General features: G+C 60.7%; 4 protein-coding genes across 11 annotated transcripts; 1 reads left to right on the forward strand and 3 right to left on the reverse strand.

Annotated features, from left to right (window-relative positions):
* Nucleotides 1-53: 53 nt before the first annotated feature.
* Nucleotides 54-2,841, forward strand: YIF1A (Yip1 interacting factor homolog A, membrane trafficking protein). Its single transcript, XM_027856165.1, has 6 exons — nt 54-344; nt 461-539; nt 746-803; nt 1,342-1,497; nt 2,295-2,388; nt 2,600-2,841. The coding sequence occupies exons 1-6, from the start codon at nt 201-203 to the stop codon at nt 2,744-2,746; spliced, it is 678 nt and encodes a 225-aa protein (XP_027711966.1). The 5' UTR covers nt 54-200; the 3' UTR covers nt 2,747-2,841.
* A 1,522-nt stretch (nt 2,842-4,363) lies between these two features.
* Nucleotides 4,364-11,263, reverse strand: CNIH2 (cornichon family AMPA receptor auxiliary protein 2). Of its 7 annotated transcripts, none has more exons than XM_027856163.1 (6): nt 11,183-11,263; nt 7,143-7,211; nt 6,493-6,540; nt 5,835-5,947; nt 5,300-5,443; nt 5,073-5,192 (listed from the first exon to the last, which is right to left on the reverse strand). In XM_027856163.1, exons 1-6 carry the CDS (start codon nt 11,261-11,263, stop codon nt 5,165-5,167), a joined length of 483 nt encoding a protein of 160 aa, XP_027711964.1. In that variant the 3' UTR covers nt 5,073-5,164. The 7 variants fall into 7 exon arrangements, 4 of the variants coding, with proteins under 4 accessions (XP_027711961.1, XP_027711964.1, XP_027711965.1 ...); XM_027856164.1 differs by having other exon boundaries at nt 6,448-6,540; XM_027856162.1 differs by lacking the exon at nt 11,183-11,263 and having other exon boundaries at nt 7,143-8,698.
* Nucleotides 11,264-12,518: 1,255 nt separating this feature from the next.
* RAB1B (RAB1B, member RAS oncogene family) lies at nt 12,519-20,091 on the reverse strand. The gene is made up of 6 exons (XM_027856198.1): nt 20,011-20,091; nt 15,662-15,734; nt 15,287-15,382; nt 15,089-15,184; nt 14,165-14,296; nt 12,519-14,085 (listed from the first exon to the last, which is right to left on the reverse strand). Exons 1-6 carry the CDS (start codon nt 20,022-20,024, stop codon nt 13,891-13,893), a joined length of 606 nt encoding a protein of 201 aa, XP_027711999.1. The 5' UTR covers nt 20,025-20,091; the 3' UTR covers nt 12,519-13,890.
* Nucleotides 20,092-20,605: 514 nt separating this feature from the next.
* KLC2 (kinesin light chain 2) lies at nt 20,606-27,161 on the reverse strand. 2 transcript variants are annotated; one of them, XM_027856308.1, is made up of 16 exons: nt 27,125-27,161; nt 25,912-26,182; nt 25,551-25,781; nt 25,303-25,372; nt 24,885-25,107; nt 24,137-24,224; nt 23,932-24,033; nt 23,653-23,826; nt 23,461-23,560; nt 23,318-23,367; nt 23,145-23,212; nt 22,805-22,913; nt 22,562-22,717; nt 22,336-22,460; nt 22,163-22,220; nt 20,606-21,689 (listed from the first exon to the last, which is right to left on the reverse strand). In XM_027856308.1, the coding sequence occupies exons 2-16, from the start codon at nt 26,149-26,151 to the stop codon at nt 21,606-21,608; spliced, it is 1,878 nt and encodes a 625-aa protein (XP_027712109.1). In that variant the 5' UTR covers nt 26,152-26,182; nt 27,125-27,161; the 3' UTR covers nt 20,606-21,605. The 2 variants fall into 2 exon arrangements, with proteins under 2 accessions (XP_027712109.1, XP_027712108.1); XM_027856307.1 differs by having other exon boundaries at nt 23,318-23,560.
* Between the last annotated feature and the right edge of the window lie 555 nt (nt 27,162-27,716).

The raw sequence follows: 27,716 nt of genomic DNA on the forward strand, positions 1-27,716 counted from the left end.
AGCCCTGGCATTCCTGATTCCATGTTCTAAGGCCTTCCAGCCCTGGCATTCCTGATTCCATGTTCTAAGGCCTTCCGGCCCTGGCATTCCTGATTCCATGTTCTAAGGCCTTCTAGCCCTGGTGTTCTTGATTCTGTGTTCTGAGGCCTTCCCAGCCCTGGCATTCCTGATTGCGTGTTCTAAGACCCTCCTGGTTCCCGATGCCTCGATCACCCCTCAGTGGCCTCTCTCTTCTCCAGCTTCACAGGTTTGTGTCCATGAACAAGCTCAAACACTTCTTTGCGGTGGACACCTCCTACGTGGCCAGGAAGCTGGGCCTACTCATCTTCCCTTACACGCACCAGGTGAGGCGGCGTCTGCCTCCCCGGGGCTCCTGGTCTCCTTGGGCTGGGAGCGTGTGGCTTGAGCTCAGCTGTTTCCCGGGCCCTAACGTTATCTCTCTGTTCCCTCTGCCCCCGAGAACTGGGAGGTTCAGTACAGCCGGGACATGCCCCTGCCCCCTCGGCAGGATCTCAACGCCCCTGACCTCTACATCCCCAGTGAGTATCAGGCCGGGGCAGAGGGGAGGGGCCTGATAAGGTGAGATGGTGGGGATGGGCAGAAGGGAGCCTGATGCCTGGGGCTAGGGGCTCGGGGCTCAAGGCTCGGGACTTGGGGATTGGGGCTTGGCCCAGTCTTGGTGCTTGGGGCTCGGGGTTTGAGCTCACTGCATTGAAGCCCTGCATTTCTGTCTTGTCTTTGGCAGCGATGGCCTTTATCACATACATCCTCCTGGCTGGGATGGCGCTGGGCATTCAGAAAAGGTTGACCCCCACCCCTCACTGCTGGGGCCTGGGTGGGGATGCTCTTTGACCCTTTGAATCTGGTTCTCAAGTCGCCTGGCCAGAGGAAGAGGGACAGGGCAGGGGCTCAGCCCTATCCTTAACCCCCCCACCTTGTGTTCTCCTTGGGGGTGGAAGGAGCCCTGGACTCAAGCCCTATCTCTACTGAGTGCTTTTCTCAGCCTCTCCATCTGTAGAACGGAAGCAAGAGTGTTTTGGGTTCCTGCCTAACAGGGTGTTTTTGAGGGCAGAGGGGAGGAGGGGGAGTGATCAGGAAAAAAGGGTTCTTGATCTTCTACTCACTGCCCCCTCCCCAGTCCCAGAGAAGACCGTCCCTGGGAACCCCTTGTCCACCTCTGAGAAGTATGCCTCATTCCACACCTGTCGCCCACCACCTCTCTGTCAGAGGTCTGAGGTCTCTGAGCCTGGTCGCTCGCGGCTGCTGTGATCCTGATTCCCCCGGGGGGCCTGGGGAAGAGCAGGGCCTCCCTCTGCTGACCCCCCTCCCACTCTGCGCCAGGTTTTCCCCCGAGGTGCTCGGCCTGTGTGCCAGCACAGCCCTGGTGTGGGTCGTCATCGAGGTACTGGCCCTGCTGCTTGGCCTCTATCTGGCCACAGTCCGCAGTGACCTGGGCACCTTCCATCTGCTTGCCTACAGTGGCTATAAATACGTGGGGTGAGTTTCGGGGGGGGGCGGGGGGGGCGGAGCAGGGCTGGGCTGGGTTCAGGGGCCTTTCCCCCAGACGCAGGGATGGCTGTTGAAGTTTCTGCACCAGAGGCCACCAGGCAGAGAGAGTAGGGAGAGATGAAGGTACAGTGTTGAGGACCAGGGCCGGACTTGGGGAGGGAGGGAGGAAAGGAGTGGAACTGGGCTGGAGATGGCGGAGTTTTGTCAAGATCAGAACCCTGGAAATAGCTCGGTGTCTGGAACGTAGATTCAAGATACCTGGGTTCAGATCCTGGCTCTGTCCCTTCATGAGCTGTGTGACCCTGGGCAAGTCACATCCTCTCGTTGGGATGGGATGGAGCTTAGGACATAAAATGTCAGAGCCGAGAGGGCCCTTCAAACAGGGAATGTCAGAATTGGGGGAATCAAAGAATATCTTTTCGACTCCCTCGTTTTACTGATGGGGAAACCAAGGCCCAAGGAGGGAAAGCTGCCTTGCTGTGCAACGTTGCCCCAACAAGAAGTCAGGCTGTGGATTCGGCCCCTCGGCCCACCCTCAGGCCTGGGCCACCCAAGGGGTGCCTTGAGGTGGTCTGGTAGGCCTTGAGAAAGGCAGTGACTGTCTGTCCCAAGGTCACACAGCTGAGGGGCAGAGCCAGAAATCAAACCCAGGTTCTTCGTGACTCTAGGGCCATTACTGGCCCCCCATTTAGCTGGGCTAAACATGGAATCAGGAATGCCAGGGCTGGGAAGGCCTTAGAACACAGAACCACCCAAGGGGTGCCTGACTGTCCTCTGCTCCCCAGCATGATCCTGAGTGTGCTCACGGGATTGCTCTTCGGCAGTGACGGCTACTACGTGGCCCTGGCCTGGACCTCGGCTGCCCTCATGTATTTCATTGTGAGTCCTGAGACGTGGGGCAGAGTGGCCTGCCCGGCCTCTGCCCCCTCCCCCTCCTCCCTGCCTCCTCACGGGGAGCCTCACTTCTGGCTCCTCTCAGACTAATGAGGAGGATGGGGCCAGTGACCGGGATGTGCCCCTCCCTCAGCCCGGGGCTGGTCCCTGCCCTTTGCCCTTTCTCCGGCCCCGCCTGAAGGTCTGTCTCCCACAGGTGCGCTCGCTGCGGATGACCTCTGTGGGCACTGATGGCGTGGGGGGGCCTGCACCCCGGCAGCGCTTCCAGCTGTACCTGACCCTGGCCGAGGCTGCCTTCCAGCCAATGATTATCTACTGGCTGACCTTTCACCTGGTCCGGTGACCCAGATGGGGTCTCCCCTCCTCTCTGAGGAAGACTGCGATGAAGATGACCATGATTTTTGTCCTGTATATTGAAGATTTTAATTGCTTCAGCCACATCTGTCCCTCATTCCTGGGAGTAAGGCCCTGGACAGGACCTTAAGAGGGTTCGAGGAGGTGGGAAGGGATGGCCAGCCAGGGACAGGCAGAGGAGCCCTTAGGGCCTGCACCCCGGGGTGGGGGGGGGGCGAGTGGGCAGTGAGGCCTGGACCCCATCAGATGCCTCGTCCCCTGAGCCTCAGCACCAAGCACTGGAGTGGGTGCTCCGGAGGTGACTCCGTTTTATAGATGAGACCTGGCCGGGCCCCGCTGAAGTTAGCCGAGAGGAGCTAACGTTTCCCCAGCCCTCGGTTAAAGCTTGCTCTGCGTCTTACACGGGTTGTCTCGTTGGGCCCTCACAGACTACAGGGAGGGAGGCCGGCGGCTTACCGACCACACTGCCCCTGGCTGCCCCCACACGGGCTGAGATGCAGCTGTGTGGTTCCTGCCCTGCCGCCCAGGGCTGCCCCAGAGATGGTGCCCTGCTGCTCCATCCTCCTCCCGCCTGTGAGCTCCAGGGGCCAGAGGCTTCCCTGGGAAAGGAGGCCATCTGGGCCCCTGTGAGGGCCGAGGCTAGTTTCCTGCTCCTAGTTCCGGGTAGGGAGAGGAGGCCCCAAAGGTAAGAGGGGCTGACACATGTACTTCGGGCCCCATCCCGCCCTGCAAAAAAGCATCAGAGGGTTTAAAGCTGGAACATCTGGTCCAGTGCCCTCATTTTATTGATGAGAAAACTGAGGCACATAGAAAGATAGGGACTTAGCCAAGGTTACACAAGTAGGGAGTAGGGGAGCTCAGATTTGCACCCCAGGTCCCGACTCAGAATCTGGTGATCTGGCAACTTCATTGGGAACCCTGTAGCATTTCAGGATTGGGAGGGGCTCCTGAGGATCTGGTCTGACCTGGTCCTCTGACAAGATGTTGTCCTGCCTGTTGGAAGAGCTCCACTGGTGGGGAGGGCGCCTCCTCCACTCGAGAAAGGGCTTCTCTTCTGGCATTCATTTATTCCTTCAGAATGTCCCCGGCTTCTGGCGCTCTCAGGGAGGGTCCGTGACTGCCAGGGGCCTTGACCCAGGGTTGATGCTCAGAAAAATGGGGGCCAGTAATGGCCCTAGAGTCATGGAGAACCTGGGTTTGATTTCTGGCTCTGCCCCTCAGCTGTGTGACCTTGGGACAGTCATTGCCTTTCTCAAGGCCTACCAGACCACCCCAAAAGACTCAGTTCTATACCGTGAACATTGGCACCTGAGGGGAGGGAGGTGGTCACCGGCCCCAAGACGCGGCGGTCTCATTCCCTGCCTTTCTGCTGCCATACCACACTGTGAGCTTGGGTAGGGGCCTACCCCCATCTCTACATAAAGTGGTTGGACACTAGGAGTTTTCTGCTCGTGCATCAGGGGATGGCGACCAGAACCGGCAAGGGACTCGAGACTGCCCTTTGAGCTTGGAGGGGGTGCTGGCAAGCTTCGTCATGAAGGGCCGGGCAAGGGACTCCCGCCGCACACACCCTTCCGCCCCCCAGCACCACACCCTGGTCCTCGGATCTTTGCAATTGTTTATTCAATCACAAATGGCCAGGACTGGCCTAGAGAGACTTGGGTTTTACACACAAACTCCTCCAGGCGCTGGAAAGGGCCAGGCCCCCAACGCCTTAGAAAACCGGGGCACGGGGAGAGACAGGGACGGGGTAGGGGGTGGGCGCACAGAAGAAAGAGCCGAGAAGAGGCTGGAGAGGGGAGAAGGGCAGAGGGAGAGCAGGGAGCGGGAGGCCGAGCCTGCTCACGCCCCTCCCCTCCCCGGGGCCCTGCCTCCCGGGCCGGTTTAGGGAACCCTGGGGGACGCCCTGGGGTCGCTGGGAAAGGGCAGAGGGGTGATTACTCGCTCGTTCTGGAAGTGGGGTGGGCCCAGTTCCCCTCTCCCGAGCTCGGTCCCTCTCCAGCACCCCCGTCCCCTGTTCCTCAGTTATCCCCAAAGCGGATGAGGACCCGACACCCCTCCCCAAGTACTAGGTTTTCCAAGTAGGGGCTTGGGGCTCGAAGGGCCCCCGTCCGCCTGGGCTCCCGGCTGCCTTCGGGAGGCGCCGCTCTGACAGAGGCCGGCGCGGCGCAGCGCAGGAGAGCGAAGTGGGGATGGGGGGAGGGGCGGGCCATCCCATAGCAGCAATTTGGGGGGCAGGGGCTGAGGAGGCCCCGGCGCCCCTCGCCTTCCCCCAGAGGCGAGGCTTCTGGGGGCCGGGGGGGGGGCGGGGAGTGGCTCTTCTCCGCTGTCCAAAAGGGGCGCGGGGATGGGGGTACACAGGCGTCCGGTCCGTTCTTGGAGTTCATTCCCTGGCCGGCTTCCCCCTTTAGAAACTCACCAACGTATAAACCATACTGTGGGAGAGAAGGACGGGCTGGGGTCGCGGGCAGCCAGCGAGAGCCCTTCCCCTCATCCCCCGAAGGAGGGTCCCTCTCCCCTCCAAAGGCGGGACGGAGCTCACCTGTACAGGTAATAGAAGAAGGACAGCAGGTAGAAGGCGAGTTTGCACCAGGACTCCTTCTGACAGTAGTTGAGGATGTCTGCGTTCATGATGGAGACGGCGTCGTACATGACCTCGGAGCCGTCTGCCGGGCGGTGGAAATACCTGGGAGAAGGGGAGGGGGCGGCAGGAGCCGGGAGTAGGGCCTGGAGAGCCGCCGCCACTTCGCGAAATGTCAGGTGAGAGGGCGACCCTCCCGGGAACGGAGAAGTCATCTCCGAGGCTTTGGAGACTTTGCAGCATGGGAAGCTCGCTGCCTCCTAAGGCAGCCCATTTTCCCTTTGGGACGGTTGGGACTCATAGTAGGCTGAAATCTGCCTTCCCAGAAGCCTGACGTGGAGGCCCCTCCTCCCCTCCTCCCCCCCCCCCCCCCCCCCGGGCCTGAGGGCCCAACTGGGCCACACCAGAACCCCTCCCGGCAGTAACCTCCCCAGCCCAGCCCAGCCCAGCCCAGCCCTAGCACGCCACTCCCAACCCAATCCCGCAGCCTGATCACCTCCATAGGTGGTAGAAGAGGAGGGGGATGTTGAGACCCAGGGTCACCCACTCCGCGGCGCACAGGAACATCAGGCAGAAGAGGCCGTGGATAGAATACTCGGGGACCACGAGCTGGAGGAGGGCCAGGGGGGCACCGACCAATCAGGGTCTGCCCTCTAGTCCCGCGTAGGGGGTGAGGCCCACCCTCCCCTGACAGGCCCCGGAGGAGAGGGCGCCGCACTGAGGTCAGGCAGCTGGGCTCCGTTAACCCACCTGTTCTGTGGTCCTGGGGCTGGGAGAGGGAGTAGGGGTCCTGGGGTGGGGCGTCCCTGAGCCTGCTGGGAAGAGAAGGGCTGCATAGGGATGCCTAATTTGCATCTCATTGTATGGCAACTCGACCCGCCACCCCCACCTTCCTGGGACAAATGGAGCTGAGGGAGGAGTGAGGCGCCAAAGACTGGGGATCCGCCTAGAATCACCGAAATCGGGGCCAAACATGGGGCCGAACCCGACCGGTCCGACCATTTCAGGGCACAAAGATTGAGATCAGAGGTCACACACAGACACAAAATGGAAGTGGTATAGCGGGCCTGGATTCCTGTCCAGGGCTCTAGGCAGATGGCCAGACAGACAGACAGACGGGGGTCCTGTGACCCCCAAGGCGGACTCCCACTGACCTTCCTTAAGAGGCAGCAGATCCGCTCAATGTTTTTCAAACGCTCTCGCTGTGGGGAGGAGAGGAGGGTCAGGCTGAGTGAGCCAGGTGAGGGATGGATGCAGGAGGGAGAGAGTCCAGTGTGTGGGTGTGTATGTCTGTGTGTGGGGGGGCGCACCAGGTCCAGCTTCCCTGGGGGCGAAGACCTCCCCCATTGTGCTCCCCGCAGCCACAGGGACTTAAGCCTTGTTTCCATGGCGATGTCACCGGAGAGGTAGGCACCGCCATTCCCATGGCAACTGTTGCCATGGAGGGCAGGCACTTCACCCGGATCTCCCTGGCAACGGCCGGGACTTGATCAGCCAAAGAGCGCGGTGGCCGAGACACCCAGGGGGCTCGCTTCCACGCCCCGGGTGGAACGTGAGAGACCCGAGAAAGGGTCTGACACGAAGCCAAAGGCAGCAGGCAGGCTGGGGAAATGGGCAGTCTCCTCTCCCACCCCCTTCGCCCCATGCCCAGGCCATCTCGCCCTCCCAAGATCCCTCCCCTACCAGGCTCACTGTCTTGCCCCGAGGCCCCATCTTCCTCCGCAGATCTGCCCTCTGCCCAGCCCCAACACAGACGCGGACAGACTGACGGCCACACCTCAGCACATCACATGTATTGACTTACTGCCCTCGCAGGGTTGCCCTGATCTATGGGGTTCTTGAAGTCGGTCCTCAGTTCGTCAAAGGCGATGATCTGGGTAGGGGGGGTGCCTGTCAGGCTGGGGGTGCCTGCGGAGGGTATCCCACCCTGGACCCCTGGAGTGGGGACCCTCAGATTGTTGCCCATCCCTCCTTTATGCATCACCTTCTTTCTAGGCTCCATCTAATACTCGTGTGGGGAGTGTTTTTCTTCCCACAATCCAAGAAGAAATCATTTTATAAGTGAGGAGACTCAAGCAGGGCCAGAGGAATTGACTGATCCAGGATCATGTAGCTACAAGGTGGCCCAGAAGGGCCTGAGCCCCAGGACTGTCCTGACTTGCTAAAGGGCAGTAGGGCCTGGACATCCCACCATGGGATCTGTGACCTCTGCCCCCATGTCTCCTCCCAGGTCCCCTCCAGCAGCCTCATCCATCTGTGCCCTCCTAGAGGGCTGTCACCTGGGTAGGTCTAAGACTGGGGACAGGGATGCTAGGCGTGCACGCACTGGAATGGGGGTAGAGGGGACCCCTCTGTGTGTTCCTTCGGCAGCCTGGAGTGGGGGCAGGGTGGGTAGTTCTAAGCTAGAGAACATCTCGCCTTTCCTGTTCCCCAGGGTGCCATCTGGAGCTCAGGGTGCCACTGGGTCCAGACAGGGGGGATGGCTGAGATAACCTGTGTCCTCTCCCAAGGCCAGGCCCAGGGTGCCCCTCTCTCATTCTATCACTCCCACAAGAATAAACAAATCCCCCCCCCCAACTGACACCTGTCACTCACCCAATGAACCTGTCAAGAGACCAGGATGCCCTGGGTTGCCTAGCAACTGCAAACACCACCTCCTCACCCTCCCTGCACACATGGTGTGGGGCTGGGAGGGGGGACGGGCTCCAGATGGAGGGAGAGGCAGGAGAGAAGGAGCCCGAGGCTGGGACATGGGGCCTCGGCTCCAGCAGGCCCAGCTCTGCCATTGTTCTCCATATGACCTTGGGCAACTGGCTTTCCACCCTTGGCCTCACTTTCTTCATTTGTAACACGAGGGAGGGGATTCCACGGGGTAGAGTTTTCTCCCCGGCCAGTGTCTCCCTGGGATTCAATTCAGCTTCTTCCCTGCTCCCCCCAGGCCCCTCCCTGCAGCTTCTGCCTCCCTGGATGCCAGCCTTCCTCTGCTCTGGCACACGAGGGCAGGTGACTTGCTTCTCTTCTCACCCTACACACCCCATCTGGTCATCCTTTCTTGGTGAGAAGCAAGTCTATGCCCCAGGTTGGCAGGAAGCTTGGCACTGCTCAGGTCTGGAAGATGGGTCCCCTGGGGCTGAGGGGCCCTCAGTGAGACCTGGAAATTCTGGCAGCCTCGGTGGCCAGGAAGTGGGGGAAGGCTCCTGGAAGCCCCTTTTTTTTACTGCAACTGCCCTAATCCACAGCCCCTCCTTCTTCCCAATCCTCAAGCTCCCACTTTCAGCCCCATTCTCCCTGCTCCTTCAGCTACAGTCTTTTCTCACCTCCACCTGCTTCCTGGACACAGGCTCTGCTCTCTAAAGACTTTGTGTCTCCGGAAATCTGTCTGCCTTAGCTCCCTTGGGCCTTCTCTCATCCCCCCCAGGACCTGTCTCCTCTTGCTCCTCCCCCAAGGTTTACTGCCCACTGGGATGGCAGCTAGAGTGTTGTTGGGCCTGAAGTCAAGAAGTCCTGAGTTCAAATCCAGTCTGAGTGCGATCCTGGATAAATCACTAAAACCTACTTGCCTCAGTTTTCTCAAATGTAAAAATGGGGATATCAACACCAACCTCACAGGACTGTTGGATCAAATGAGATATGTGCAAAAGCACCTCAGCACAGTGCCCGGCACACAGTAGGTGCTATACAAATGTTTATTCCCTCTCTCACCTGACCTCATGTAAGGGAGTGGGGAAAGTAGGAGACTGAGGCAGGGGTCTATACATGCGGATGGGAGAAGAGATAAGGGAAAGAGGCAGAAAAGAGGAAAGAGGCTGCAGAGACAAAGAAAATGAGCACCAAGACAGCTATAATACCCAATCCAGGGTTTGGATACATAATTGGGGCTCATTAAACACTTGCTGAATGAACAAAGAGTCCAAGATAAGAGAGAGGACACAGGCAAAAAATGGGGAGAAAGGGATGGTGATGTGAGAGAAGAGTCACAGGGTCTGGGGTGGGTGTGTATGTGTGTGTGTCTGTGAGTGTGTGCGCACTCGAGTGTAGGTGAGCAAGGAGCCCCAGAAACGGGGAATGAGAGACAAGGAACCAGCTGGGACATATGAGAAGACAAGACATTGGGGGGGAAAAGGATCCACAAGAATGGAGGAAGTGACAGGTAGAGGTTCCGAGAGGATGGAGGTGGGTGAAAGGAACAATGGGAAAGGGGAGAAAGATCCAGTTCACACAGATGGTAGGAGAGGCACAAGTGTCAGAGGGAGACAGCGAAGATGGAGAATGAGGTGAACAGAGGCAAGCTGTGGGGAGACGCTGGGGTGGAGGAAGGGGAGAAGCAGACTGGAAAGAGCAAGACAGGAAGAGAATAAGGAAAAGAGAAGGGGGACATTGAACAAAGAGGAGGGAGACAGAGACAGAGGGAGGGAGAGAAACAGACAGAGATATGGGGGAAGAAGCGGGGTAGACAGAAATGAGACTGACATAGGCAGCATAGGAAATGAGGAGGGGGAAACAGATGGAGAGGATGACAAAGATGGAGACAGACATATGGGAGAGAGATGAGTGAGACAGGAAGTACAGAGGGAAAGGAAGACGAGAGAAATAGCAAGAGACAGCAGTGGGGCTGCAGAAAGGCGAGAGATGAGGACAGAGATGTGGGAAGGAGAGATTGAAAGCAAATGAAAGAACACAGATGTGCAGACTGAAAATGATGGCAGAGGAACAGAAGAGGGGGTGTGGATTTGGGGATGTGGGGAAAATGTGCATTCCCTGAGGGTAGGAGCCATGTTCTATCGAGTGCCCGGTCCAGGTGCCCAGGAAACATTTGTTCAGTGAATGAATGGAATGACTGAGTGAGTGAATGGGAGGAGGGTGCTAGAAAATTGGAGAATGGGAAAGAAATGGAGAGAATAAAAAACAGCCAGAGAGAGGAGGTTAGGAGTGGCGAGAAGAGACGCTGCGGGTAGGGAGCAGAAAGCGAAGTGGAGGAGGCTTATGGGGATGGAAGGAGGGGACGGGAGGCCGGCAGCATAGCAAAGACTTGTCAGAGAGTAGAAGGTAAAAAGGGAACCCTGAGCAAGGGAGCCCCTCCACTCTTCCCCACAATCCCAGAACTACCTGGCCCTTGAGCTAACAGTGACCTGGGGCAGCAGGCAGCAGAGTCCAACAGCACTGAGAAGAATCAGGCCAGAGGAAGGATGGAGTCTCGGAAAGGAGAGGAATGAGCACGGGGGATGGGAACGCAACAGGATCAAGGGGGTTGGTGAAGATGGGGAGGTCTGTCCCACCAAGACCCTTCCTTCACGGACACTTGTGAGGTGGGGGTGGGGGGTTAATAGGGTCCGGTAGATGTGGGACTTGTAAACAGATGCAGTTGCTATGGCAACTGGCTCCATCACTCGGCTGGAAAAACCCACAATGGAGAGGAAGGGAGGAGGGGGGACAGATAGACCTGGGTACAGGCAGAGGGAGAATTGAAGAGGCTCTGCCAGGAAAAGGGGGGAGGAAGAGGAGAGCTGTGCTGGAAGAAGTTAAGCCCCCAAGTGCAGAGCAACCCGAAACCTTCCCCCCCCCCCGCCCCGCTTCCCATCCAGCGGCATGGGGGACCAGAATGGGGTATCAGGGCAGAAAAAAACAGGGGCTGGAAAAAGAGGAAAATGGGAAGGGGGAACAGGTATTCGGGGAAGAAGGAAGGGAAGAGGCGAGGGTGAGGGAGGGCATAACAGTAGGCAAGTTTCCCCTCGTTGCCCTGAGGAGCTCCCCCCCGTAGCGTGCAGCGCCCCCGCCCCCGCGGGCGCCCGGGGCCGGAGACCCCTCGGTCCCGGTCTGGTTCCGTCCCCCGGCCCCCGGCCTTACGTGCCAGATGACAAAGAAGATGAGGGATGCGCACAGCACCAGCGTCAGCATGTAGCAGAACGCGGCGAAGGTGAACGCCATGGCCCCGGGGCCCAGCGCCAGGCCGGGGGGCGCCAGCCTACGCCGTCGGGTGGCCCCGTCGCCGGGGGGCCCCGGCCCGGCCCGGCCCGGCTCCCGCTCCGGCCGCCACCCCGCCCCACAGGGCTCAGCGCTGGCCTGGCATGGCCCAGGGGGTCGCCCAGGCGAGCCCCGAAGACAGACGCGCCCACCCAGCCGGCCGGCCCGGCCGCGGGGGGCTCGGGGAGCGCGGGGCGGGCAGGCGGCTCGGGGGGCGCGTCCGCTGGCGCTGGCGGCTGCTCCTGCCCCTCTCGCTCATCCTGCGCTCGCCCCGCGGCTCCCTCTCCAGCCCGGGAAGCTGGGGGGGCGGAGCCGGGGCGGGGCTCCCCACAAAGGGGCAGGCCCGGCCTCCAGGCGGGCGGGGCCACAGGGCAAAGCCAGCGGGCCGCCGGGGACCGGCCGGTGGACTGGGGTCCCCCGGACAAGGAACGGGACGAGACAGGACGCGGGAAGGTCCTGCGGAGCGGGGGCGCAGGACCCACGTTAGTCCGGGGCGATGGTGCCCAGCGCCCACCCCCGCGAGCAAGCAAGCGCGCGCGCGCTCACCCCCATATTCACAAATGACAGCTCCCCTCCCCCCCGACATCGTGCTGCCAACACCGAGCACAAAGGACACCCCGAACTCTTGCAGTTCTCCAATTCCCCGCCTCGCCCCCTTACATACACCCTGGGCCGACAATGCCATCACACGCACCCACGCAGATCGCCACCGAGGGTGGGCGACAGCGCTCGTGGGTCCATAGTGGGAGGAAGGGACAATGCTTTGGAGTTGGGCTGAATGGCTACCGCTTACGGAGTCCCCAGGCAGCTGGCTCCAGGGGTGTATGCACAGCTTTGCCACCTGATGGGCATAGAGAAAGGCAGGGGCGGGGACAGGCAGGAAAAGGAACCGGGCGAGGCATTCCTGTGACCTCCCCATCTGTCTTCCGGCATTATCAGTCAAAGCCCCAGCTCCCTTCCCCTCCTTCCCATTCCAGACCGTTTCGTCGCGAGCCGAAGCTCTTCGTGACAACCCCCAGATGCAGGAAGCGGGTCAAGAACCTTAATGGCAACAGCCCACCCCTCACCACGCCAGGGTGCTAGGGGTCTTAAAAGCTCACCTCTCCTGGCTAGGAGACACCTTCCCTCAGCCCACAGCCACCCCATATGCACCTTTTCCCGGCTCTGGGGATCCCCCCGGGCGCTACCCACAAACCACACTGGCTGGTTGCCAACTTCCTTGCAAAACCCCCTGGGGGGGTTCTCCCGAGGCCACTGAAGATTTATTGAGGATTTATTTTTATCCTTGTTTCTTTTCCCCAAGTGGCTTTTCCTTGCAAAAATGCTGGACGAAATGTGAGTAGGAAGGAAGGATGGGGGTGGGATGGGGTGGGGGGTTGGCATCCTCAAAGAAAGGCTGCCCTGCGAGGTCCCCACCCTGCAGCTTCAAATACAAGCAGAAACACATTTGTGTACATGTTCGTGTATGTCACACTGACCAGGGGTCCATGGGACGAGAAAGGGAAAGACAGGGCGAACGGACTCCTTAATTGGAGTCCCAGGGCCTCTGAGACTGTCCCTGGCCAACGCTGACTGGGACTGAAGCACTCAGGCTGTTTGGGAAAAGGGGGCCATGACAAAGAAGAAATACTGGTGGGGGGAGCACACAATTAATGGAACCAAGGCAAGAAATACCATTTACTCTATCCTGGGGTGGAAGGAAAAAAACCAGGAGCGAGTAAGCCAGCTGCATGGGGGGGGGAGGGGCACAATCCTCGGGCCGCCAAGGGGCAGGCAGGCCCCCAGCCGAGCTGGGCCGCCCCGGCTCCAGCAGGGCAGAGCTCTGCCCCCAGCCTGAGCCGGCACAGGCCTTCCTCCTCCACAGCTCCCGGGGCCAAGAAGGGGAGACAGGCGAAGGACCAGGGGCAAAGTGATTGACAACAGCCCCCCCCCCAAGCACAAATGCAAATCCAAAATTGCTGCCGCCCACCCACTTGGGCTTTGTGCGAAGCCTCGCCCCCAACCCCCCCCAAGCCATTATGGACGGATTGAGCTAAAAGCTCAAGGCCAGGAGGGGTTAGCGGCAGCCAGAAAGGAGGCTAAGGTGAAGCTGGAAGGGGGCGAAGATGGGGGCGGCTAAGCTCCCCAGGGCCGCTCCCTCCTGAGGTCTAGCTCATCCTCCCCAGGACCTGGGGCCGTGGGTCTGGCGGAAGAGGCTCCCTGCTCCTGGGGTGCAGGGACTCCCCAGGACTCACTGCAGCACTGAGGGAAAGCGGGAAGCGAGCTGGGAACAAGGGAGATTCCAGCTCCCCAAGAAAGCTGGGGAGAGGACAGGCGCTGGGGAGGCAGGAAGGGGGCTCTCCAAGGCCTTGGGAGGCCTTAGGCCGCCAGGCAGAGGCTCTGCTCAGGTCCCCCGGCCCCCACCTGCAGCACAGATCTAACCAAGAGCTTCGGGAGGGAGGCTGGGGGTGGTAGTGGGTGACAGCACTCACTGCCCACAAGCCACAGAATCAAATGCCCCTTGGTGGTGGGGGAGGGGGAAGGCAGGCTTGGGGCTCCGCCTCCTGCCTCAGGGGCATCATCTGAGAAGAAGTGCCCTCCAGCTCCGCCCCCTAGCAGCAGCCTCCACTGGCTGGCTTCACCGGGGTGCTGTCGATCTTGAGGCTAGGCCTCTCGCCCCCCGAGGCAGCCCCGGGACCCATCCGCTTCTTGATCTCGGCCGCCATGGTCATGAAGGCCTGCTCCACATTGGTGGCATTCTTGGCGCTGGTCTCCAGAAAGGGGATGCCCAGAGAGTCAGCGAACTCCTAAGGGGAAGCCGGGAGAGGTCAGAGGCTCTGGAGCACGCCCCCCGGGCAGCCCCCACCCCCGGCACCGACCCGTCACCTTGGCAGTGGGGTTGTCCACGACCTTCTTGGTGGTGAGGTCGCTCTTGTTGCCCACCAAGAGCTTGTTGACATTCTCACTGGCGTATCTGTTGATCTCCTCCAGCCACTGTTTGACGTTGGCATAGGACTCCTAGAGGAGATGGCACCATGACAAGTCCCCCTTCATGCTGTCCCCAGCCCCGAGCAGAAGGGGCAGGTGGCAGAGGGAGTCAACTTGCCCTGCCTAGAGGGCGCTTAGTAGGACTCTTCCAGCCCCCTACGTGGAGAGAGAGGCTGAGAATCTGAGGCAGAAGGACAGAGGTCACTTACGCCCAGAAGCCTCTGACAGCAATACCTGGGACACAGCCCCCATTACACAGCATCTCGGTGGGTAACCGAGGGTCTTTAGGGTCTAGATAGAAAAGGGGCCTAGCAGCCGGGAGATTTTCATCCATCACTGCCCAGCCAATGGAGAGAGTCTGGAGTGACAAGCCAAGATTCAGACCATGTGACCTTAAGCCGGGCACAAGATTCTCTATCTGCAGAATGGGAGGATGTGGGCAAAGGACTTGGAGACAGAAGGAGACGAGGGCATCATTTGACACAAGAGTAAATTCCTCATCACTGGAGAACGATCTGCCCAGAGAGTAACCCTGGCCCCTCCTACCACAGCAGAATGAAGGGGGGGGGGGTGTGTGTTTGTCTGTCACAGTTCCAGGAAAAAGTCTCTCAGTGGAAAGAGGGGCAGGGCCTGGCACCCACCAGCCTCTGGGAGCCCCCGGCCCAGAAAGGGCAGTCCTGCGTGTGCCAACTTTGGGGGAAGGCCCAGGGCCCCCTCTACCCTCAATTTCCTCCTCCTTGGCTGGTTACTGGCACGCTGCAGGGCCTGGCCTGAGGCTGCCAGGAAGGACTGAGGCCAGGGGTCTTGGCAAGGCTGAGTTACCTGGTCAGTGACATCATACACCACGATGATGCCGTGGGCCCCTCGGTAGTAGCTGGACGTGATGGTCCGGAAGCGCTCCTGACCGGCTGTATCCCACTGAGGCAAGAGACAAAAGGCAGGGACAGGGAAAAGCAGCACTGTGAGGGGGCCCCAGGCCAAGCCCTTCCTGCCACCCCCCAGGGGAGAGCAGGCACTCACGATCTGAAGTTTGATGGTTTTGCCGTCCAGCTCGATGGTTCGGATCTTGAAGTCGACCCCAATGGTGCTGATGTAGCTCTCGGTGTACGTGTCATCCTGGGAATGTCAGAGTGTGCAGCCTCTGAGAACCCTGGAGCCCTGGCCCAGCTGAGGCCCTGGCACCCAACCCCGGGACTCCTGAGCACCACCCCCAAGAGCCAGCGCTGTCCCCCAACCCCACATAAGCCCTCTTGTTCCGTTCAGCCCTCGTGGTGCCACCCACCCCGCATCTCTGAGCAGTCAGAGGGCAGCCAGCGCTCCCGCAGCTGCCTTCACACAGACCAGACCGAGAACTCGAGATGGCAAACCAAGGCCGGGGACGGGCAGGAGACTCACAGCGAATCGGAGGAGCAGGCAGGATTTCCCGACGCCCGAGTCGCCGATCAAGAGCAGCTTGAACAGGTAATCACTGGGGGGAGAGGAAGGGGAGGGCGTGAGGGTCCAGGACAGGCCCTGCTCCCACCAAGCTCTTCCTTGGGCCCAGAGCCTGCTCTAGCTTGCCGAGAAAACGGATGCATGTGGAAATGTGGAAAACCGGGGAAAACAAAGGCAGGTGGGGGCATGGTGCACTTCTTGCTAAAGGTAGAAAGAGAATCCAAGAACTGCTAAGAAAGAGGGGCGGGCTGGGAGGAGAAGAGGCTGCTGGGAACTCGGGTAACGCACAGGCCTCATGCCATCGGTCAATCCCAAGGAGCCTGTGAGGTGTCACCACACCCCCTTTTTACAGAGGAGGAAACGGAGGCTCAGAGCAATGATCATATAACAAGTAAATGTCAGGGTCAGGATTTGAACCCAGGCTTCCCTGACTCCAAGTGACACCCTCTGCTCACTAGACCATAAAACCAGCCTTATTTGCCAAATTTAACACAACAGGGGATGCAGAATTGCTAAGCAATCAGGACTGGGAGGAGCCCCTGAGAAAGGCTTCACAGCCCCTCTGGGGTCTGCCGGGTAAAGCTCACGGCAAAGGTTCAGTGCCAGGGAGGGGGAGGGAAGACTGTGCACTAACAGCCAAAGAGGGGTTGCTCCCAAGCACGTGGCCGGGGGCAAAGGGCAGGAGGCAGCCAGGACAAGGTGAGTGACCATCACAGGGCAATGAGACAAAGGAGACTAGGAGACTAATACCAGTGAGGCCATTCCCATTTATAGAGAGGAAAACTGAGGCTCAGGAGAAGGGAGTGAGGAAAGGAAAGAACCTGCTGAAGCATCAGTCAGGGCGCAGCCAGGCCCCTCATTTTCTACCATTTCAGAAGCCAAGCCTCACTGGCCTGAGGCCACCTCAGAAGGGCGGATGAACAAAGATGACAAGAAAGCAAAGTGGCCAAATGCTGGAAGGCCAGGGCAGCAGAGATCCTGTCTGGCTGCTGTATGCAGGGCCCAGACCATCACCCAAACAAAAGAGCCCTGACGTGACAAGGGATGGATGGAGGGAGCCATGAGGGGAGGGGCCCACGGTGGGGTGGGGGAGGAATCAATTCTTTAAAACACTGATGACTTAAAAGGACAAGAAGAGATGGGTCTGTGCCAAAGGAGGAGGCTCCATGTGGGGGCAGGGTCTGAAGGTGAGGCTCTGACCCCCAGGGCTTGGCTCTCTTGCGTTATGGAGCGCTTGGCAGTCTGGCCAAGCCCCCAGACCTTTTCTCAGAACAGCATTTATAAATAATGAAGGGAAATGCTCAGTATTACTTAAAGGTTAGTGAAAATAAAGATGCCATCATTTGTGCGCCCAGGTTCACAGAGCCACGGAAATCTTGGTCAAGCATGGGAAGAAGCCGGCCTATGCATTCCAGGGAAAGAGGAGAATCCCTCCTGGGCCACGTTCACCCAGGCTGGATTCAGCGTGTGAGCTCCCTGGCAGGCTCCCCAAGATTCCTGGCCCTAGAAGCCTCAGAAGAGGTAAAGGCCCCAAAAAGTGTGAATAAAAGTAGAGGAGGGGGAGGCACCCCTCTGGCCATGCTGGGCAGCCAGGGCCTCTGGGGCAGATCACCCATGGTCCTCACTTTCCCTGTCTAAACATTCATGCTCTCTCTATTTTCCCTTCCACAGCCAAACTCCTAGGAAGAGTACGGGATACACTCCTGATCTCACTTCTGCTCCTACTCAATCTTTCTTAACCCCTCAGGATCTGGCTAGAGGCGTCGCCACTGGCCAATCATCTGGTAACTGCTCAAGGCCACAGCTTTGCACCCTAGCTACGAAGGTCTCTGCAGACTGGGTCAGGGCCGAGGAGCGGGCTCCTCCTTCCGATTAGATGCCTGCCCCTCCTCAGCCTCCTTCCGGGGCTCTGTCCTGCCCTAAATGTATCCTTCACTCCCGAGGCCACCATCCTCCTGAAGGCTTCTCCCCTCATACATTCTCACTGGTCTCTGCCTCAAGGCCCTCCCCACCACAATCCAGCCTCCAGAAAACTGCCAAAGCCAGGCTCTGTCTCCTTACTGCTTCTCAGCTCCATTGCAGACTCCTATTGTTTGGCATTCAAAGCCTTTCCCACTCTGGCCCCAACCTCTCTTTCCAGCCCCAGCCCATTACTCTGATTCACAAACTCTCTGAGCCTTCTCCCAGCTCCTTGGCCTCCCTTCCACCCCGCCCCTCACAAGAAGCATTACGGGACCCCGCCCCCAGATGACTTCATTTTCATTTCATGTTTGAGCAAACCTCCATGTGTCACTACTGTCCCCCCAGACTGAGGGCAGGAACCTTCCCCCTTCTGGCCTGGCCCACTGCACTTTATAGGAATGTGTGCTGTTTTTCTCCAGCTCCCAGCAGTTCAATCATCCTCCCGACACAGATGACCCAGCCCTGAGGGCAGTTCTACCACAGTCCAGGATACCACAGGCTTCCAAGCTCTCATCCTCCTTCCTCTCTCCTTCAGTTCCCTCCATCTTGCCCAGGAGGCTGCGCTCAGACCCCCAGCCTGCCCACCTGGCATAGACAGCTCTTCCCAGCTGCCTCCCCCTGACCTCCACCCCTTCACACTCTGCTCTATCAAACTGCCTTCCCCCACGCCTGGAGGTACTCCTTCCTCACCACTGCCGCATTTATTAAGTACCTACTGTGTTCCAAGCACTGTGCCAAGCCTCGGGAAAACAAAGACCTACGACAAACCAGGCTCTGCCCAGAAGGGGCTCACAGTCTAACGAGGGAGACAGCTTGCAGACAACCAAGCAGATAAAGCATACGGATGGCACTGGGGGTAGTTTCACAGGGAAGGCCTGAAGGTAGCCAGGTCAGTGGTCAGAGGTGAGGGGCAAGTGTTCCAGGCCTGGGGGCAGCCCAGAGATGGAGAGTCTTGTTGGAGGTGCAGCCAGGAAGCACATCAGGGTATATGAAGACTGGAAAGCAGCCAGGAGGCTGATTACGAAGGGCTCTGAATGCCAAACAGAATTTCTATTTGATCCTGGAGGCCACAGGGAGCCACTGGAATTGACTGAGTGTGGGAGGTGACGTGGTCAGAGCTGGGCTTTAGGAAAATCCCTTTGGTGGCTGAAGTGGGGAGAGAGCGGGGACCCCCAGCAGCTACTCCAATAGCTGAGCTATGAAGTGCCGATGGCCTGCATCTGGGGGGGGGGGCAGCGTCAGGGGAGAGAAGTGGGGGCTAAGAAAAGACTCAAGACTTGGGTGTGGGAGGATGGCTAGGGCCTGGGAGATGGACAGTGCCCAGGACAGTCACAGGGAAGGTAAATTCCTGGGTCCTTCAAACCACCGCTCCAGTGCTCCCTCCTAAACAAGACTGCTCTCATGAGCATAGCGTCCTCCCTCAATCACTATATTTGCTTGGCATTTACTTATGCACACGTATCTTCCCAGTGGAATATATGGTTCTTGAGGGAAGGGAGCATTTCCTTTCTGCGTGTTGTGTCTGGAACACAGTCGGCATTTAATAAATGCTTATTGAAGTTAGCTTCCTCAAAGGTTTAGGTTTACCTCTTAGACATTAAACCGTTATAAAATGTGAACTATTGTTATTATGGAGACATTTGGGGAGAGGGGAAGGAACAGCTGGGTTTTTTGGCGTCCACGTCCACACTTGGGGAGCGCACAGGACCCGAGTTATGTCTACACTGGAGAGAAGAAATAAGTTAGGTCCACACTGTGAGAGGCGTAAGTAAGGCTGCAACGAGTCCTATCCACACCAGGAGGCCCCGAGGGGCGTCCGTGCACACTGGGGGGCTCCCCTGTTACTGTGTCCAGCCCCCCACCCCCTTCACCACGTCCCCATCGCTGCCGAGTGTAAGCTGGGGGGGGGTCCCCGCGACGCTCGCGTGGGGAGGGGGCCCGGTGGGCTGTGCCTCTGGGGGGGGGTCTCCAGAAACGACAAGCCTGAGCGTGTGTGTTGGGGGGACTCCGACCTAAATCTAGAAAATTCCACAGTCCCCAAGACAGCTGGGGGAGAGGAGGACCAGGGAAAGGGGGGCGGGATGGAGAGAGGGAGCAGGGGGAACGCGGCCTCCTCGGCCCCCCTCCCAGGCTCGGGGGGGGCGTGGGGGTCCTGGCCAGGCACCCCCGCCCCGCCGGATCCGGATGTGGGGGGGGGGGGGGGGCGGGGCGGGCCGGGGCCCGGAGGTCAGGGAGAAGGGCAGCGGGGACCCCGTTGGGGGCCCATGAGGGGACGGGGACAAGTCGCGGACGCGGGGCCCGAGGCCTCCCCGGTCTGAGGGGCGGGGGTCCGGGCGAGGGTCACTCACTACTCGGGGTTCATGGCGGCGGCAGCGGCCCCGGTCGGTCGCTCCCTCCCTGTCTGCTTCGCTCCGCCTCCCGCTCCAAGATGGCGGCGGCTCCGCCCCCACGCGCAGGCGCAGGCCCTCCCTTCTCCTTGTCGCACGGCGCTGTCTCTTGGAACCTGTAGTTCTCTCCTGACTTCATCCTCTCGCCGCCTGCGCAGGCGCCCGGACACCGCGACGCATGTGCACCTCTCGCTTGGCTTACCCTCTCTACCGTACTGCCTTCTGGGATTTGTAGTCTTCTACTCATTCCCCAATCCGAAGGGGCTTTTCCGGCGGAGGGAGGCCCGGGGAATTTGGGGCAATGATCGTCACACCTGTAGCCTACGTGTACACACCACCTGCTCTACCCCTTACTAGCTGTGTGCCCTTGAACAGGTCACCTAACATCGTCTTCCATATTCATTGGTGTGACTCTTCACCTGCCCTCATGGTAGGCAGGGTGAGCCCCTGAGCGCCCCCCCCTCCTCTCCCCAGCAGCGTGGAGCACTCTCCCACCCCACCCCCAACATGAGGGATGGGAAGGAGGCGCAGCTTCCATTGACAGACCGGACTCATCTGAATTCAAACTGGCTTTATTTCTACAGCAACATCTGAATAAAGCACAAGGGTTCCCCAGCCCACCCTAGCCCTGCCCCCTCCCTGCACTGACTCTGAGGGCGAGGACCGGGAGCAGTGGGAGCCCCAGGAATGGCTCAGCAGGTGGTACCTCGGGAGGGAGGGGGCGGCAGGGAAGGGTTCGGAAGTCCCTGGAATGCGGCTCAAAAGGAGTGCTTAAGGCCCAGGCACCACAGCCCGGAAGGAACAAAGATGAGAAAAGTGAAGATGGTGCCAGCTATTGTAGACGAGAAGGTCCCGTAGAGGACATGGCACCTCTGTCCTACACTAATGTGGTTTCAGGGGGTGAGAAGGCAGGCTCCCATCATTTGGGCATATTTCTGCACTTGCGTATGTGTCCAAGACCTTGTCTGCAAGGGGTTAAGGCCTGGGTGGCATCCCTGGACAGGGAAAGGGCTAGAGCAGGTACCATGGACAGGGAGTGGGGAAGGGAGCGGCCAATAACTTATTTCTCTATATACAGAAGCAGAGGCCTGGGTAAGGGAGGAGGGGGAGGCCTGGTGGTGTTCTCTCTCCCCAAGGCCAGGTGGCCCGGCCTGCTCTGGGAAGCTCTGCCAGAGGCCTGCTCCTCCTGGCTCCCACTGAGAGGAAGGGAAGAGGGAAATAAATACAGGGGCGGGGGAATCCTGGCTCCTCTCTGCACTCCGTCACCAATGTGACGCTTCTCGGTTTCGTGACTAACAGTGCCAGACCGGGAGGGGAATAAGCCTTGAACTGCTAAGCCTGAAATGACAGGGGGAGAGGTTACCCTGAGATCGAACGAAAAACAATGAGGGAGGGGACCTGTGGGAAACAGCCATCGGGGGAAGGGTGGCCGAAGCAGGGCGGGAGCAAGGCTGAGGCTCAGGTGTCCCCCTGCACCCGCCATCCCTGTGGGAGATGACAAGGAGTCAAGGAGGGCCCAGAGCTGAGGAGGGGGCAGGCCCTCCCACCCCTCTCTCTTAGCCAATGAGAGAGCTCCGCCGAGAGAGGTCAAGAGAGCTGGAGCTCAGCATGCGGCTGTCGGACAGGTTGGTGTCGCCGGCCTGTGGGTAAATACGGGAGGGTTAGAGGAAGGTCCACCCGCCTCATCCCCACTAGTCCTGGGGGGGTGGGGGCAGGGGGTCTTTGCACGTGGGAACCACAAGGCTGGTGAAGTTCCAAGAGGCCCCGGGGATGCTTGCCAGAGGTCCTGCTGGAAAGGTGCTGGGGGGGGGGGGGGGCCCCCCTTGGGCCTTGGGGCGGGGGGGGGTTTATTGGGTGGGGGTGGTGCCAGCCACGGCCTCTCCTGCAGGCGAGGCAGACTGGCACTAGGCTCTGAGAATCAGCCAGAGAAATGGGCAGGGACACCACCTACAGAGGGTCCCCTAGCCATACCCGCATACCCGCAGCTCCTGGAACCCACTGCTGGCTGCAAAGATACAGTCTGCCCTCAGGAAGCTTGGGTTCTGTTCACAAGGTCCCGAGGGGAGGGAGCACCTACAGTCTGGGTGCTGGGTCCTCCGCTAGCTCTCCTTACCTGGCTGACCTCTTCTGTGCTCTTGTGCAGAAAGTTGAGGGAACTGGCTCGCTTCATCCTGCAGGAGGGAGAGGAGGGGCTGACATTTCCTAGAGGGGTGGGCGGCTCAGAGAGCTTAAAGCCGGAGGGAGGCCGAACTGCGGGGGCGGGGCCAGGGAGGGCGGGGCTCTCACCGGGGGTTGGGAGGCTCTTGGGGCCCGCCCCCCTGCAGCTTCTTCACCAGCATCTCACTGCTGCGCCTCAAGGCATCGCGCAGCTTCCCAAAGGAGCCGCTCCTCCGGAGAGCACCGCTGCCATCCTGGGGGCAGAGGAGCCGGCCACACTGCTTGCCCGCTCTTCTGCCCCCTCCCCACCGCCCCTTCCCCCACCCCCCCGACCGACTCCCAACGGCCCCCTCACCCCGGACCACTCGGCCGCAGGCCCCGAATCCTCGGGCTCCGGCTCAGCCCGAGAAACCGCGCCTCCGGCGCCCTCTCGGCCACTCCGGCGCTCCCCTCGCCCACCGCCATCTTTCAGCAGCTCCACAACCTTGGTCTGGCTCACGGCATCCAGGCCCTGCTCGCAGGAGGAGAGGATGAGGTAGAGGTGAAGCAGAGAAGTCCCTGACCCCTCCTGCCCCGACCTCCCAGGTCCTGTGCCAACCTGCTTGCGACTGCGACTGGCACAGTCCTCCAGGGTGTGAGCCGCCTCCATCTTCCCTTGCCGGCGGTAGAGAGCCCCGAGGCTCCGCAGTGTGGTGTTCACAGTGGGGCTGGGGGACGAGGCAGGCATGACCCAGGGGCCCTCGCAGCCTCTGCTCCCCAGCCCCCTCAGGCCCCCCACACCTGGGGCCCCCACCCCTGAGGCCCCTAGCCCCCTCAGAACCCTCACCCCTGAGGCCCCCAGCCCCCTGAGGCCCCCCACCCCTGAAACCCCACAGCCCCAAGGCCCCCAGCCCCCTCAGGACCCCACCCCTAAGGCCCCCAGGCTCAGCCTTTCTCACCTGTCCACTTTACAAGCCTTGTACCAGCTGCCGTATTCTCCATAGGGTGTGGTGTCTCGACGCTTATCCTGAAGGGGAGGAAAAGAGTCAAGCCGTGGGGAGGAAAGGGCTGAGGAAAGGGCCGAGGCTGAGCCCCTGTGAGAGGGCTGAGCCCTGGTCTCTGCCCCCCATACCTTGCTCTCTTCCCGTTCTTCGGCGTGCATCCAGATGGGTTTGTTGTCTCCTGGGGGAGACAGAAAGAAGGGGCTGTCACAGGGCACTGGAGCCCCCGGCCTGGCCAACGGTAGGCGGGCTGGGGGGTCGGGGGAGCACTTGCCATTGACTGAGCCAAACTCCTTCTCATGGGCGCGAGTCAGGATCTCCTTATACAGGGTTTCTGCGTCTTGGTACTTTCCCTGCTTCAGATAGCAAGAGGCCTGAGGAAGGGGGAGACGAGGGGGACAGTGAAGGCCCTGGCCCGGCCGGCCCACCCGGCCCTCCCTCCCCAGGCCTCCCTCGGCTCAGGCACCAGGTTGTTCTTGGTCTTGGCCACGTTGGGGTCGTCGGGGCCCAGCCGGGCCTCGTAGATCTCCAGAGCGCGCCGGTAGTAGTATTCCACCTCCTCGGCCTTGCCCTGGTTCTGGCACAGCAGGGCCAGGTTATTCAGCTGCTTGGCCACGTCCGGGTGGAATTTGCCCAGCACCTAGGAGCAGGGGAAGCTCCTTTCGCTTGTGCTCTGACCCAGCAGCAACCACCTGGCCGCCCGCTCCTTCCACAGCCCGGGGGGTGGGGGCCCAGCAGGCTCTACCTTCTCTCGGATCTCCAGGGCTCGCTTACATAAGGGCTCTGCTTCCTTGTATTTGCCCCTTTTGCCGTACAGGACCGCCAGGTTGTTCAAGGTAGCTGCCACCTGGGACCAGGGCGAAGGAAGGAAGAAAGCTGCAGAGCCCTGGGGAGGCAGGGACCCTCCCTCACCCCCACCCCCCCGGCCCAGGGAAGCCAGGCCTGCTTACAGCTGGGTGGTCCTTGCCCAAGGTCTTCTCCCGGATGGCTAGAGCATCGTTGAGCAGGTGGGCAGCTTCTTTGTATTTATTCTGATCCCTGAGGGGACAAAGAGACGGCATGGGGGGCAGGGAAAGGACCACTTGACCCCGAAAAGACCACAACGGCCACTCGCGGGGCCTTGGTTAAGTCGCTGTCCTCCCTGGGCTGCCTGCTCCCCATCTGTAAAACGAGGCTCTCTGCCCGTTCTAGAGCCAGGACCTTGCCCGGGCTGTCGGGGCACACACGTGCTCCCTTTCTTAGGGAGATTTACCGTTTCCCTAAGGGGCTTGGGGCAGCGGAAGGGGAGAAGGGCCAACTCAAGAGGAGTGATGGGCTAACGAGGGGCTTTCAGGCATCAGTGGAGGTTTTCTTGGGGCAGGGGGGAGGTGCTCATTACCCTACACCGCCCCCTCCCTTCTTCACCTGGGGTAGGGTCAGGCCTGTGGAGAGCCTACTTTGTACAGAATCCAAGGCTGCTTCTCATTCAGTCATTTTCCAGTCGTGCCTGACCCTTCGTGACCCCATTTGGGATTTTTTTGGCAAAGATACTGGAGGGGTCTGCCATTTCCTTCTCCAGCTCATTTCACAGATGAGGAAACTGAGACCAGCAGGGTGAAGTGACTTGGCCAGGGCCACCCAGCTCAGAAGTGAGGGTCTTCCTGAGTCCAGGCCCCGCGCCCTCCCCACCTCCACAACGAGCTGCAGGCGTCCCCTTACCGGTACACGAGCGCTAAGATGTTCAGCATGGTGGCCACGTCGGGGTGGTCATGTCCCGAGGTCTTTTCCAGGTCTTCCAGGGCCTGCTTACAGAGGGGCACAGCCACCTCATAGCGCCCCTGGGAGGCGTACTGAATCACCAGATTGTGCAAGGTCCTTAGCCTGGCCGGAATCTCGTAGCCTCCATGCTGGGCTGCTGCATCTCCGCCCCCAGGGCCCTGAGCTGGAGGAAGGCAGGAGGTCAGAGGGGGCCCCAAGGCCCAGAAGTGAGGGCTGTCCACAGGCTGGGACAGTGCAACTGCATGCCTGGGGGTTCTGGGAGCCTCCCTCTTATCTGATGCGCCCCCCTCTGAGAAGCAGCTTCCCAGCCAGTCACAGAGCCCACGGTTACGAGACCCTCTTCTCCCCACCTCCCTACCTGGGTTCTGTTCGTCCTCGTTAGGGAACAGGTCATCCAGAGAATCCTTGGAAACATCCCCCTTCTCTTCCTGACGAAGGAAGGTATGGAATCAGGAAACCGGAAGAAGACGAATCACACACAGGGGAAAAGAAGTGGGGGATCCTGCAGAGGGAGGGGAGCCAGGGCAGGGCCTGTGGGCAGGAGCCCGGGGTGGTTGGACGCAGGGGAAGCCCCCCCAGCCGGAGGAGGTCGGGACCAGGCCTCACGTTGGCGGGAGGGTCCTCGTCCAGCTTCCGGATCTGGCTCATGAACAGCAGGTGCTGCTTCTCCTCCTCCAGCTGGACCACGGCCTGCTCGCTGCGCTGCAGCTTCTGCTGGGTCCCGGCCAGCTCCTCGCGGAGCCACTGGTTCTCCTGCACCAAGCGGCGCACCTGGGCCCGCAGCTTCTGTTTCTCCGACTCTACAGCCCCAAGGTGGCCCGACAGTGCCAGGATCACCTACGGCCCCTCGGCCAGGAGAGAAGGCTGAAGGGGGCGGCCCGGGCGGGAGGACGGGACTCCGGGTCCCCTCCCCCACACTCGCCTCCCCCTAGACCTAAAATGCTCCTCTCCCAGGCCCCCCGGGTACCTGAGCCTCCCCAAGTCCCAGCTCGATGGCCTCCAGGGATCGGCGCAGGAGCCCCGAGCGCTCCTGGGTTCCGGGCTCGGCCTCGCCTGCCTCCCGCCCAGCTACATTCTCCAGCAGGGAGGCCAGCAGGGCCCGGTGCTCGCCCCGCAGGGTCTCCAGCCCCTGGATGACTGCCTTGGTGCCCAGCACGATCTCATCCTGGCTCAGTTTCTCCTCCCGGGACATCACCAGGGTGGCCATGGCTGGAGGGCTCGGATTTGGGAGGAGGCCCCTGCAGGGGGGGAGGACAAGGATGCTCGCTCGGGCTCTGACAGCCTGGGGGGGGCGGTGCCCCAGCGAGGGTCCTGCCTGGAGCTCGGCCGGGACTTCCCGCAGTGGCCTCCAGGGGGCGTCTCCAGCTGCCGCTCTCCCTCGCAGACGCATTGCAGTGGGGACCGGCCCCTTCTCTGCCCCCACCCCGGGAACCTGGGGAGGGGGTATGGAAGGGGCTACCCCTGGGTGGAGGGGAGGACCCCCGATTGTTGGCGGATGCATGGGGTCCTGCCTAGTCCATCCGCTAGGGATGCAGGTCCGTCTTGGGGGGCGATCTCCACCCCCACCCCTTTCCTCTATATTGAATACAACTTGTAGTATGACTGGAGAGTTATTCCTTGTAGACCCCTCCCCCTGGGGAGCACCCCATGATAGAGAGGAGTTCCCCATTCCTCTGGGGGCACCCTCTAATAGAGGGGAGCTCCCCTCTTCCTGGGGGGCACCCCATAATAGAGAGGAGTTCCCCATTCCTCTGGGGGCACCCTCTAATAGAGGGGAGCTCCCCTCTTCCTGGGGGGCACCCCATAATAGAGAGGAGTTCCCCATTCCTCTGGGGGCACCCCATAATAGAGGAGCTCCCCCTCACCCCGGGGATACTCCAAGATAGAGAGGGGAGCTCCCCATTCTCCTGGGGGGCACCCCGTAATGGAGGGGAGCTCCGCCTCCTCCTGGGGGGCACCTCATAATAGAGCGGAGCTCCCCATTCTCCTGGGGGGCACGCCGTAATAGAGGGGAGCTCCGCGCTCCCGGGGATGCCTCTTGACAGTCCCCGCCAGTCCCCGAGGGGCGCCCAGGGCCGGGGGGAGCCCCCCCATCCCGTAGGGGGCGCTCGAGGCTGAGGGGTGAGCTCTCGGTCCATCGTCCTCTCCCCAGAACGACGCCCCGCCCTGCCTCCGCTCACCTGCGCGCCCCAGCCCCGGCCGGCCTCCTCGGCCTCAGCTGCCCCGCACGGCCCGCGCAGCCTCCATCGCCGCCTCTCCCGGCAGCCCCCGCGCCCACCCCCGCGCCTGCGCGATTGCCGCCGGCGCGGGCCTTAAAGGGGAGGCAAGGGTGCGAGGGGGCTGCCCCTCCCCCGCCGCCTTAAAGGGGAAGGCCAGTGGGGGAGGGGGAGAGGAGCGAGAGGGGGCGGGAGGAGCGACAACTCCCCCAGGCGGAAGGGTGGGGTTTGCTGGGAAACCAAAGAGGGGCTGCTTATGGGTGTGCCGTGTTTACACTCCCCAAACTCCCCCATCCTTCTCCATCCCTTCCTCCCCCCAGTGCCCTGTCCCCTCCATCCTCCCCACCCTTCCGTTTCCTCCCTATCCCTCCATCCCCTCCATTTCAATCTCCTCCATCCTCTGATGCCCCCATTCTTCCATCTCCCCATCCTTCCATCCCCCCATTCCTCCATCCCCTCATCTCCCCCATCCCTCCATCCCCCCATCTCCCCCAACCCCCCATTCCTCCATCCCCTCATCTCCCCATCCCTCCATCCCCCCATCTCCCCCATCCCC

This window comes from Vombatus ursinus, unplaced genomic scaffold, assembly GCF_900497805.2.
Source record: "Vombatus ursinus unplaced genomic scaffold, bare-nosed wombat genome assembly UNPS02011369.1, whole genome shotgun sequence".
Classification (NCBI taxonomy): domain Eukaryota; kingdom Metazoa; phylum Chordata; class Mammalia; order Diprotodontia; family Vombatidae; genus Vombatus; species Vombatus ursinus.

Bases quoted from the DNA above. Each gene is read 5' to 3' on its own strand.
- YIF1A (XM_027856165.1), top strand. From the start codon at position 201: ATGCCTCGATCACCCCTCAGTGGCCTCTCTCTTCTCCAGCTTCACAGG. The intron at 345-460 runs GTGAGGCGGCGT...TCTGCCCCCGAG, and splicing joins TCTTCCCTTACACGCACCAG to AACTGGGAGGTTCAGTACAG. The intron at 540-745 runs GTGAGTATCAGG...TGTCTTTGGCAG, and splicing joins CCCTGACCTCTACATCCCCA to CGATGGCCTTTATCACATAC.
- CNIH2 (XM_027856160.1), bottom strand. From the start codon at position 5,581: ATGCTGCAAAGTCTCCAAAGCCTCGGAGATGACTTCTCCGTTCCCGGG. The intron at 5,193-5,299 runs GTGAGCTCCGTC...TCTCTCCCACAG, and splicing joins TTCTTCTATTACCTGTACAG to TATGGTTTATACGTTGGTGA.
- RAB1B (XM_027856198.1), bottom strand. The intron at 14,297-15,088 runs GTAACTCAGCCT...CATCTCCTCTAG, and splicing joins TGTATGATGTCACTGACCAG to GAGTCCTATGCCAACGTCAA. The intron at 14,086-14,164 runs GTGACGGGTCGG...GCTTCCCCTTAG, and splicing joins TGGACAACCCCACTGCCAAG to GAGTTCGCTGACTCTCTGGG.
- KLC2 (XM_027856307.1), bottom strand. From the start codon at position 26,151: ATGGCCACCCTGGTGATGTCCCGGGAGGAGAAACTGAGCCAGGATGAG. The intron at 22,718-22,804 runs GTTGGCACAGGA...TCCTGCGAGCAG, and splicing joins CCAGTCGCAGTCGCAAGCAG to GGCCTGGATGCCGTGAGCCA. The intron at 22,461-22,561 runs GTGAGGGGGCCG...CTCTGCCCCCAG, and splicing joins CTGCGGCCGAGTGGTCCGGG to GATGGCAGCGGTGCTCTCCG.